The 12328-nt window shown below is 38.6% G+C and overlaps 1 protein-coding gene across 1 annotated transcript; it reads left to right on the forward strand.

Annotated features, from left to right (window-relative positions):
- Positions 1-2242: 2242 nt before the first annotated feature.
- On the forward strand, positions 2243-10720 carry LOC121959308 (glucagon receptor-like). The gene is made up of 13 exons (XM_042508555.1): positions 2243-2302; positions 2480-2582; positions 2785-2895; positions 4652-4773; positions 6854-6960; positions 7454-7610; positions 7729-7888; positions 8977-9037; positions 9164-9233; positions 9329-9420; positions 9599-9737; positions 9862-9903; positions 10649-10720. The coding sequence occupies exons 1-13, from the start codon at positions 2243-2245 to the stop codon at positions 10718-10720; spliced, it is 1296 nt and encodes a 431-aa protein (XP_042364489.1).
- The last annotated feature ends 1608 nt before the right edge of the window (positions 10721-12328 follow it).

Below are 12328 nucleotides of genomic sequence, written 5' to 3' on the forward strand. Positions count from 1 at the left end.
TTATAAATTTTATGTTGTTGTTTTTTTTTTTATTTTACTTATATACCTGCATATGCAAATTTTAAACAGTTTTAGCTCCGGCCAACAGAATACAATGTTGGTAGTGTACATTTCTGCGAAATCACAGATATGTCGCATTTGTATTCTTCGTATGCATCATATCAGCGTTTCTAAAGGGACATAGTTTGGATGAAATGTAAGTGAGTTAATTAGTTAATTATTATTCTGGGTTAATTATCTAATTATCATGAGGTGGAGCGGATGGTGGATGGCGTGCGGCTCTATCAGGCATCTGCGAACAACTGCCAAGCAGACAGCAGCCGAGTCCAAGCGCAACAAACACTGCAAAAAGACACTATTTGGTTTACCTTAAAAATGACAGCGTCTGGGCTGCCTGAAATTTTTAGATTAACTAAATTTGAAAACACAAATTGAATCACCTCAACTTGTCTTCTAAAATTCAGTCAACTTAAAGTTTTAATACAGCAAAGACGCCTTTATCAAAGTTAAAAATTTGGTTTTTTTTACAGTGCACAAAAGCGGGTATTTTAAAGTTATACTGTGTAGGATTATTTGTTTCTGTTTGTAAACATCTTCACAGACAAAAGTGACAGTAAAAGCCAACCCCAGATTAAATTTTGTTTAAATTGGAGTTGGAGTTTCGGTTTGCTGTGTTTGTGTTTTTCGGCGCTGTGTCTCGCTGATGCCTGCTGATGACGGTCTGGTACCTGGTTGCTGCTTTTTTTTTATAAAGCTCTGACCTCACCTGAGCATTGTGTGTACACACCCATAAACGAAACATAAAGAAAATAAGAAAATAGAGGCGCATGGTTGAGACTGCAGATAAATACACCAGAACATACTCACACACGTCTAGTGGGTCATAAGTGTTGATTCAGAGAGATTACTTCTGTATGAGTCTTTACATTTTCTTTCTTTTTTTTGAAAATCCTGCATATCTTTAAGCTCAAGAATTATGTTTTGTACACATTAACCATAGCATTCTTACAACAGAATTTTGAAACGGAAACCAACATAACATATCTACTGAAGCTTACAAATGTTATAAATTTGTGGTTTGCAGAAACGTATGACGGTAACATTTATTCTGGTGACTGGGTTGTGCTGGCATCATTATCTGCCCCCACCAGACAGCTGCTGTGGGAGGGATCAATGCCAATGTGGACGTACTGTGCAAATTAAGAATCCAATGAGTCACTATAACATATACGTCATATGTGATTTAAAGGATGAGTGTCTGTCTTATGCCAATTACTGTCAGAATAACACGTTATTTATAACTTAAGGGGGTGTTAGGTTAAAAAGGAATTGGCAAAACCCCAACTCCCCCACTGATTTTTAACCACAGACATCAGAGCCATTACATTCTACATCCTGTAATTTAAATGTACATCCAAGGCAAGTAGCCTGTGAAACAAGTCTGTCATAATGAAGATGAGGGTAATATAGCATGATTTTTTGGATGGCAGAATGTTGTGGTTGCATAAAAAATAAGACAGTCCTGATGTGTTCAAGTGATAGCCACATTCCAGTTCTGTGCTACATACTTACTGGTTTTGAGTGTGTGTTTATTCTGGAAAAAACTTGACCTTTTATTGTTTGAAGAGTATTGTGTCATTGTGGCTGATATTATAAATTTGTGACAAAAACAATGTTTTTGAATTTGCATATTTAAATTTGTAGACATGGTATTTTCTGGTAAAAGTCCCTCTCCACTCAAAAATGTGGCTTGTTTGGTTGTTTGAGCTTCACTGCACAGAATGATTGATGATGATATATGGGTATGATTTCTCTTTCTGAAGTGAGAACACAATAATACAATAAAGCTCATTTGGGTATAAAAAGAAAACAAACGTTCTGTAAAATCAGGTTCCTGTTCATTGTCCATGGAGCAGCTCCAGACTTTATATCCTATGACAATGCAAGTTTGAGACATACGTCTCCGGTTCTGGATTTGAGAGGGAGTAGCTTATGTTCACAAATGTTGTTTTAAATTTTTTCTAGGCAATGGAAAATACAAATTGGAATTCATTTTTTAGGTAGTGTTCCCTTTTAATGGTTAATGCAGATCAATTCAAGGACAAATACCTGCTCTCTAAAGTCTGTTGGATTGTGCAAATTTTGCCAGCATTTACTGTCCTCAACTGTTGCAGCTGCTGAAACGGTTCTGTTCGTCTTCCTCCTTCTAGTCTTTCCGATGATAAAGAACAGGTCTGCAGTGATGGACAGGACACAAAAGATAATGGCTATGGTCTGTCTGCTGTTCCTCAAACTATCAAAGGTAAGTTTTCGAAAGAAAAAAATCAATATCAATCATTTTTTCTTTTGAGCGACTCTTTTGACAAGGGCGACTTTTAAAAACTGCAGTTTTTCTCTTTAAAAAGAACTTCAAAACGTGTTGGAAATAAAAGGTTGTAAAAGTCCTAGAGTAGACTTTCTTTGCCCTTTGTCCTTACAGTGTGGGATGGCCAGTGGGAAAGTCTTAGAGGAGACTTATCTAAAATGGGTCCAGTACAAAGAGGACTGTGTCGAAATGATAGAAAGTGAGCCGCTCCCTCAAGGTATGGATAAACTTGATTCATTTAATACTTCATTCATAATCATGCAAAAGGAAATATGGAAAATGGTGGAAAGGGGGAGGAGAGAGAACAAGGAAAATGTCAAATTTTGCTTTAGTAAATTAGCACTGAAATGATGATGATGTTTTTAGTTTTTATGGTTAAGACACATATCTTTTCAGTTTCTTATTGTTTGTGTTTCTAGCTGGCTTGTTCTGTAACCGGACATTTGACAGATATGCCTGCTGGCCAGATACTCCTGCCGGCTCTTTGGTCAACATCTCATGCCCTTTCTACCTGCCATGGTATGACAAAGGTAAGTCAAAATTTTAGTGATACTTCTAAAAGTTAAGAACACTAAGAATGTGAGTGTAGCCGAGGAGCGTATCTATGTTCGCAAGGGCATATATGTTCCTCTACTCAATATCCTCATGACTCACTGATCAGACCTTTCAAAGGGTTCCATGTTCTAAGCTACGTTTTTCCCATAGTTCCAATATTCATCGTAATTTCCCGGGGTCAATATGTTGAAATCACCCATCGGCTCATAGCCTCCTGATGTTAAGACCTATGCCCTCAAATTTGTGGGGCACAGGACATTTTTTCTAGATTTTGGAAACATCCATATCCCTTTGCTCTTTTGCAATTCAAACTGTGAAGCTATGAACCTTTACCAGTCTCTTTCAATGTTATATCAAGAGACATGTGACCCTGGGAACGTAGGGATGACCCTGCCTAAAGCAAACAATGTGTAGGGGCCAACACCACACAATACAACACGACAAACATTTTGGCAAGTATGCTTATTCATTTTATTGCTGAGAGTTAGTGTAGAGCCTCTCTTACATCTATCTATTCAATAAGAAGCTACAGCCAACAGTTAAATTAGCTTATAACAAAGACTAAAAAACCCAGAGAGCTGCTAGCCTGACTGTCTGAAGCTAACAAAATCCACCTACCAGCACCTCTAAAGCTAACTAATTAGAAACTCATGTCTTGTTTGTTAAATAATTCTAAGAAATATGTGTAAAAAAACAACATGCCAGGTAGCTGTTTCCCCTGTTTACAGTCTTTGTGCTGAGCTAAGCTAAGCAGCTATGGGCTTTAACGTCCTTACTGTACTGACATAAAGTGGTATCAGTGATAGCCGAGACCGGAGGCATTATGTTTTCGGGTTGTCTGTCCGTCCATCCATACGTACGTAAATATGAACAATTCCTCTGAATGCGATATCTCAATAACACCTTCAGGGAATTTCTTCAAATTTGGCACAAATGTCCAATTGGGCTCAAGGATGAACTGATTAGATATTGGGGTCAGGGTCCTGGTAACTGTGCATTTTTCTCATTCTTGTTAAAGCGATATTTCAAGAACAGCTCAAGGAAATTTTCCAAAAATTGGGCATAAGTGTCCACTTGGACCCTATAATGAACTGATCAGAATCTGGTATTGAAGGTCAAAGGTCATGGTGACCTCATATAACATGTTGTTGGCCATAACTAGAGAATTTATATGCTCAAATGTCACAGAAATGTTTAATAGGATATAATGATAAGGTTCTGACATTTTATATCTGAAAGGTCAAAGGTCACCTGTGACATCATAATGTTCTGCAAAAACACTTTTCTGGCCATTACTCAACGTCATAAGACAGGAGCAGAAGGGAAGACATTTGGTCAGATACTGAATTGGTAACACTAACCTTGGGTGACCACTATGCTAATTGTATAAATCTTGTGTGCTGCTGGAGGAAAAGTTTGTGATGCATCCATGTGTTCATACACATGGATGTAACTGTAAGTGCGAGTTGAATGGTGCGTGGAAGCAATCAACCACATGGCTGTATTTCTAGTTTTATATCATAAACATTTATGAAACCCAATTTGTTTATTTTATGTTTGTATGTGTTTATTGTGAGCAGTATATATCTTTGTTTTTCTATTACCTTTATGTTAGAATGATAACCTGTCCTGTCCTGTGCCCAGTGTAAGCTGTGATTGACATCAATCCCCTGAAGTCACTTATTAGCAGTAAGTGGGCTGAGACTGAAGAACTGGCTGTTTCTCCACCAGTGTCTCAGGGTGTTGTGCGTCGCCTGTGTGGCTCTGACGGCCTCTGGGTGAGAGGACACAACGGACAAGTGTGGAGGGACATGACCGAGTGTGAGGAGGAGAAAGAGGTTACATCTCAAGAGGTATGCTGGCCAAAATGTCTTCAGCTCGGGGATTAATTTATTGCAGTTGTAAACACTTTCTGTTGCTCAATTACAGTACACATATTCTTTATTGAGGAAGATAGTTTGATTTGGTTTGGTCGTATGTATTACTGTAATATATTTTTATAGCTGTTTTACATAGTTCGTTGTAGATATAAACATTACTAAAATCCCAAGTACACAGATTCACATAAAACACATAACAAATGTGTAATGTATATGAGTAAAATATCCATTAAAAGCATGTCAGTGACAGTAAAACTAATTTCAAAAAATAAGTTAAAAGAGAAAGGATACTGGGCTTACATTTACTAGATGGCTAGATACACAGCTAATAAGCAGAAGAACTTTATTTGTCATCTTATGTACAGTCATTCTCTGAAATTGCAATATTCCTGTGTTGCACAATATACATTAATAAATAAAAAGATCATTTAAAAATAGCCACTAAGTAAAGACAATGCACCAATGGTTAAATAGGCACCATAATAATAAGTAATACCTGTTGGATGTGTAATTAGGCAACTGTTTGCTGATATGAGCTATATCAACTCAGAAGGTGGTAATATGTCATTACTTTGTTGACTGCCCTTAATGCTGCCCTTAATGGCCATAAAAAACAAAGACAGGTGTTTTTAATATGATGCCTAATTAGTCTCCATCTCAGGGTCATGGGGGCATATAAACACTGTGTTACACATCTTACACATCTCTCTGGCACTCCTATTCATTTTGTTGGACCCATTTGGTTGGAGAAGTTGCAGTTTTAGGGCATGGTCTCACATGAGCAAAATTAATATTGCCTAATATTTACCACCTGTTCCCTTTCATCCGATGCGAGCAGAGGGGTGAATAAAACATTCACTTCTCAAAGCAATTTCACATCCTTGCATCAGGCGGTGTTCAACTTTGGTGAACTTTAACTGACAAAGTCGCAGCCTCAACCAGTAACAAGGGAGTAAGGAAACACTGATTGTTGACATGTTTAACCAGTCTATACTTCACAATATTGGCCACTAAAATACAAACTGTCCCACATGAGAGACACTGCCTTCCTGGTAGTGACTCAGGAGACGTGTGGAACCAAGCGCCAACCTTAGTGGCACAAAAATGAAGCCAACAAGGAAGCGCAAAAAACTGCAGTTCCTCTAATGACCACTGGAAGCAGGCTCCAATCAATCCCCCTCTGTCAAAATGCCAAAATTCACAGCACAAATAAAAAACTGGTACAAGTTTTAAAAACTGGTACAAAAAACCCTTTGGTCTCTTTTCCCATTCATGACAACTGTACGGGGGTGAATTTTTATATAACTCACCCATTTATATTTTTTAAGGCCCAATGTTACGCATAATTAAGTGCGGGCTGCTTTGAGTGACAGGCTGTCTGCTGAAAATATCCTCTGCTTCTCAGTCAGATCCACCCCTTGCTACTCCAAGTATGGTCACTATGGTCGCTAAAAAACCAAGATGGTGACATTTGAAATGCCAATCTTCAGGCTTCAAAACAGGAGTCCACAAACCAATGAGTGATGTTGTGTTAGCTCGGTTCATTATTTTAACAGTCTATGCATCGAAAGTAAGAACATTTTAAATGTACCCGTAACATAATATTTGGTGGCAGTAAGACTTAAAAACAATGACATGTCACTAAAAAGTTTCAGCTGCTTGTGTACAGTGAATGCCCATGCATACAAAATACCATCACATTGGCGTCATCAGCATTTTACGGAAAAAACAACTACTTGGCATTCAAGGTTTCATGCCTGCTAGATTGCGAGTATGGTAACAGAGGAGAGGTCTGGTGGGTTTATCAGCTCATACCTCTCTCACTCTATCTCCCATGAGAATTTTTTCAGGCAACAGTCATGTCTTTCATTCATGTATTAAACTCACACCCTGTAAAAAAATACAAAATGAGTCTCAGAGGTTCATTACTAATAGTTGCAGTGGAAAGATTTACCTCCTGCTTTTTTTTTTTTTAAGTCTTCAATTTGAGGTCTTATCAGCAGTTTTTGAAGTCTTACTTTCAAACAGTGACGGGTGTTATTTGCCTTCACAGCTTTGGTTCAAAGAGCTGATGGTGAGCTTCAGGATGTTGTACACTGTCGGCTATTCCTTGTCCCTCTTCACACTCGTCACTGCTCTCATCATTCTTCTGAGCTTTAGGTAAGCTGTCCAATAGATTTGTCAGCCTAATCAAGCTGCTCAAACAACAGTGAAACCCACTGTGAGTCTGTGTGACCTCTTTCCTCAGTTCCTCCTCACTGACTAATGCTGTAAGAAATGCTTTGAAATGCAAATAGACAATCAGAAAGCAGTCAGCGACATACTCAACAATAATCAAGATCTCCTGCAATCCGAGCAATTAATCAGAAATGCGGGCACAGAGGGTTGTTTTATGTAAACAAATGTTGAATGGAACCAGCATTTCTCAGTTTTGCAGTCCAATTGGACTATTTTACCTTTAGTGTGCATAGTGATGAAATAGAACAACTAAAGGGTGATCAAACAATGGCAAATGATGTGCTTTTGCAAGATAAAAACAGACAAGAAGTAAGAACACCAACAAAATTAAGTCCTAAGACACAAGATAAAAATACATAATTAAAGCTCTTATACACAAAATTCAAATTTGGGGTATTTTTATGTCCCCTGACAGGAAACTCCATTGCACCAGGAACTACATTCACGCTAACCTCTTTTTGTCCTTCATCCTGCGAGCTGTGTCTATCATTATTAAGGACACCATGCTGGAACGCCACTGGGGACGAGAAATCATAAAACAGACCGATGTGAGTGACATGCTCAGTAACCAGGTGGGTCTTGAAATATACTGATGATTGTTTGCTGTTGTCATTTATTGTTGTTTAAACACTGACTTTTTGTGATATGTATTTTTGTAATCTGTACATTTTGATTTTCTGTTTCCTCTAGGCTGCCATTGGCTGTAGGGTAGCACAGGTAATGATGCAGTACTGTGTCCTGGCCAATCACTATTGGTTCTTCGGAGAGGCAGTTTATTTGTATTCTGTGCTTATTGCCTCAGTGCTCATCGACAGCAACAAATACTTACCTTACATCTGTCTTGGCTGGGGTAAGCTCCATCCCTTTGTGTCCACATTAACATGCATCTAATGAGTTTTTCTGGGACTCGTTACCGAGATTTCTCATGTGATAGTAGAAATGACCCTGTAACAGCCCCTACTGATGGATGCCATGGACAAATCTATGCAAAATTTAGTAATTTAGTTCTTAAAGGGATAGTTTGTCTCAAAAAAAAAATAAAGAAAACAAAACAAAAAACATATTTTCCCTCTTACCTGTAGTGCTGGTTATCAATCTAGATTGTTTTAGTCTGAGTTGCAGAGTGTTGTAGATATCTGATGTAGAGATGTCAGCCTTCTCTCCAGTGTTATGGCAATAGATGGCACTCAGCTTGTGGTGCTCAAAACACCAAAAAAAAAAAGATAGATAGATAGATAGATAGATAGATAGATAGATAGATAGATTTGAACAACTTAACAGTATTTTTTCCAGCAGTTTCATAAAGGAACTATTTCTTCAGCCATTAATTATTACATTTCACGCTATCTCAAGCATGAGCCTCTCGTCCATGGGTAGCATGATTTACAAAGAGAACTGGATACAGTGTCAAACTGCTGTATTTCGTGATTGACTTCCGCATCATTGGGCCCATGGGGCAGGCGCACTAGAAATTTCTGCCCTCCCAGCTGGCTACTTCTGATTTAGCGCTCCACTAACTTGAATGGGAATGACATTATTTATTCATGCACATCTGCTAGACTTTCTAAATGTTATCGAATGGAGTGGATAAAATTCTGATAGTGAAGTCATTTTCTGCTCACAACAAGATCTGTGTAATATCTTAAGTAAGTGATATTTCTGGAACGAGACATTGCTGGTGGGTTTTTAAAATGTTTTTGAGTACCACAAGCCGAGTGCCACCTAGTTACATTATGTTGCAGAGAAGGCAGACATCTCCATAGCTGATATGTCTAACACTCAGCATCTCAAACCAAAACAATTTAGACTGATAAATAGCACTTCAGGTTAAAGAAAATATGTATTTTTGATTTGGGGCTGAATTGTCCCTTTAAGCTTGTTTTTGAAAGCACACACTAAACATCACTAAATCCTGCATCTTTTCCGTCATTCTCATAGGATCGCCACTTCTGTTTGTGGTTCCCTGGGTGGTAATGAAGCAATTGAAAGAGAACAAAGAGTAAGTGTGCTCTCAGGTGTGTGTAGTGTCCCCATGTGTCAGATCAGTTCATGTCTAGACCTCTGCCCCCCCCCATGGTCCAGATTAGACACTAGAGTAACTGTAACAACTGCCTTTTCTTCTCAGGTGTTGGGCTGTCAATGACAATATGAACTACTGGTGGATCATTCGTTTCCCAATTCTATTTGCTTCAATAGTAAGTAAGACCTATGAAAATAGTGTACGAAGTGAATGAGTCAGACTTTTTTTCATGGGATACAATAATTAATATTTTGATTTTCTTCTTAACAGATAAACTTTATGATCTTCATAAAGGTCCTGAAGGTCATCTTTTCCAAATTACGAGCCAGCAACCAGAGCGGATATCCTGATTACAAACTTCGGCAAGTTGTCCTGACGTATTTTTCCACTGATGATAAATTAGTTTTGTTAAACTCTTTTGTCTATTTTTTCTTAAAACTAAGGCCATGGCTCTGGCTGTTACAGAGTATCACAACAATGAATGTTACCAAGAAACAGTGTGGATGGTGTGACAAATTGCTATGTTTGATGTCTTGTTAGGCTCGCCAAGGCAACCCTTACCCTTATCCCTCTGTTTGGGGTTCATGAGGTCATATTCATCTTTGCGACGGATGAGCAGACAACAGGTGTTCTGCACTACTTTAAAGTCTTCTTCACCCTTTTTCTCAGTTCATTTCAGGTGGGTCCAATTAGATCGGAGAGTGACTGCTTTCTATATGACAATGTGATCATCTAGACATTATCTAATGTGTTCCTTTTATAGCAAATATGGTAAACAGAACTTTTTTGTGGCCTCTCTGCAGGGCTTTCTGGTGTCTGTGCTCTACTGCTATGCCAATAAAGAGGTTTGTTTCATTTTATATTCTCATTACATTTTTTTTTACCCTGCGTAGAAAGCAACTTGTTAGCCATATGTCACAGTGATAGTATCAGAGATACAGCATCTAGATAAATCTACATGGGTGTAGAACTGTAAGATTTGGCTTAAATCATATCAAAACATTGTTTATAATCCTGATAATGGGAGGATTAAGCCTATCGAAGGTCAGGTCCATCTATCGTACGATATTGCCAATGTGTTTCATGTGTGTTTGTTTACATAAGAATGTCAGCAAAGCCAAATGAACAGACAAAAAAAAAAAACTATGCTGAGACACATTTTTCTGCCATTTCTGCTCAAGTTTAAAGCATAAATTGGCCTTAAAAGGACAATTTTATTGTTTAGCACAAATATTTCTGGGACAATATATTGTCTAACAAAAGTAGTTTTTGTGACAGCCTGACAGCCCCATTTTGGATATAAGCCCACTTATATCATACAGATCACATAAGGATGCAAAGACAAAATTAATGTTTTCGTCATCCATTTTTGTACAGGAACCGGATCTTTCATATTTAAATTTGTTTCTCTGTTGCTTTGTTTGCTGAGTTTTTAGAGTGTCAGATTGATTTGAATATTACCTTGGTGAATTTTCAGTTTCCATTCGATTTTGAAGTATCAGACTGGAAAATGGTACAAATCAAGTACAAAAAAGGTAAATTACAAAATATCGGAAAAAAAAAAATTGCTCACCTCTGCTCTGTGTACAGGTCAGAACAGAGCTGAGGAGGAAATTACGCAGCTGGAGGACAGAGGCTGAAATTGTATGTTGTGGACAGTGACTAGCCGCCCTGAACTCTCGAGTGGACACTTTCTCCATTGCCACAGCGCCGGAGCGCAACAGATCCTCTGCCACAACAATGAGGGCAGTGCCTGATAGTTCACCCAATCCGGAAAGTTCAATGACTTTTAGAAGGCAAGACCAGCCAGCATCCCCCCCACAGGCTGAAACCTCTTTGTTGCACTGTCCATCAGTGGTAAACAGAGACAACACCCTGCATGAGGATCAGGATGACACTGGCCATTCATCTGCAGCGATGCAGGTGTCCTTTGTCATTCACCTACCAGATCCTGTGGAATTACTTCCACATGTTGTAAATGTAGACTCAGACTGAATGCATTTTTGCACATTTTCAGATTGTATGCAGAGTTTTTTGGGTTGTTTTTTGTGAATGTGTAAAATTGTTAATAAGTAATTCTTATCATTTAATTGGTAAAATTGTAAATAAGTGATTGTGGTCATTTAAGCCTTGAGACATATTTACATACAAAAATGTAAATTGTATTTGTTTATACTGATTTTTTTTTTATGTGTGATGACAGAAATACTGCATTGTTGGTAATTCATTGTAAGAAAGTAGTGTATGGGGTGATCGCTATATTACTTGATATGATTGACGGGTAGAATGAAGCAGTATAGTCAACAAAAATGTAAGCAAATGGGCAGTTTCTTCTTTCAAGCTTGGGTCCTCTACTTGAGTCCTGAGAGCTTGAGGGTCCTGCACAGTGTCTCAACTGTTCCTAGGACTTCACTCTTCTGGACTGAGATCTCCGATGTTGTTTCTGGAATCTCCTGGTGTCACTGTCCCAGTTCGGGGATGACAGCCCCAAATGCTTCAATCAACACTGCTACCACTACTACCGTCACCTTTCACACCTTCCCTAACTCCTCTTTAATCCCATGGTATTTTTCAAGCTTCCTCTGTCCCTTTTTCCTGATGTTGCTTTCGCTCAGGATTGCTACATCTATCACTACTTCTTTCTTCTGCTCTATTGACCTCTACAATGTCTGGTTGGTTAGCCTTCACCAAGTTGTCAGTCTGGATCTGGAAGTCCCCTAGGATCTTGGCCCTGTCATTCTCCACCACCTTTAGAAGTCTCTTCCATTTGGAGCTTGGGACGTCTAGCCACAGATGTCCCTGTACACAATGCCAGCGACTTGGTTGTGGCACTCCATGTACGCTGTGCCTGCCTGCATCTTACAACCTGCTGTTATGTGCTGCCATGATCAATGCCTTTGTGCTGTCCTTCAGACCAGTCTTTACCAGCCATTGGTAAGAAATAAATCTATCTATCTCTCTATCTATCTCTCTATCTATCTATCTATATATATATATACATATATATATATATATATACACACACAGTATATGTATATATGCCACGCTACAAATTCCTGGTAGCGCTGGCTGAGAATTCTGCACTGAGGTCTGTGTTAGATAGTTAAATTCATTTTTTTGCCACAGTTTCTCTTTTTTTACAATTCCTTTTTTTATTTCTGTTTGCTCTGTGAACTTCATTACCCAGAAGCACCAGAGAGAGCAACGCCCAGACGTCATGAGCGTCGTGCGTGTCGTTGGCAACGGCGGAGGCTGGAGCGGGAAGGATAC

This window comes from Plectropomus leopardus, chromosome 19 (assembly GCF_008729295.1).
Source record: "Plectropomus leopardus isolate mb chromosome 19, YSFRI_Pleo_2.0, whole genome shotgun sequence".
Classification (NCBI taxonomy): domain Eukaryota; kingdom Metazoa; phylum Chordata; class Actinopteri; order Perciformes; family Serranidae; genus Plectropomus; species Plectropomus leopardus.

Bases quoted from the DNA above. Each gene is read 5' to 3' on its own strand.
- LOC121959308 (XM_042508555.1), top strand. From the start codon at position 2,243: ATGGACAGGACACAAAAGATAATGGCTATGGTCTGTCTGCTGTTCCTC. The intron at 9,738-9,861 runs GTGGGTCCAATT...GCCTCTCTGCAG, and splicing joins TTTTTCTCAGTTCATTTCAG to GGCTTTCTGGTGTCTGTGCT. The intron at 9,904-10,648 runs GTTTGTTTCATT...CTCTGTGTACAG, and splicing joins ACTGCTATGCCAATAAAGAG to GTCAGAACAGAGCTGAGGAG.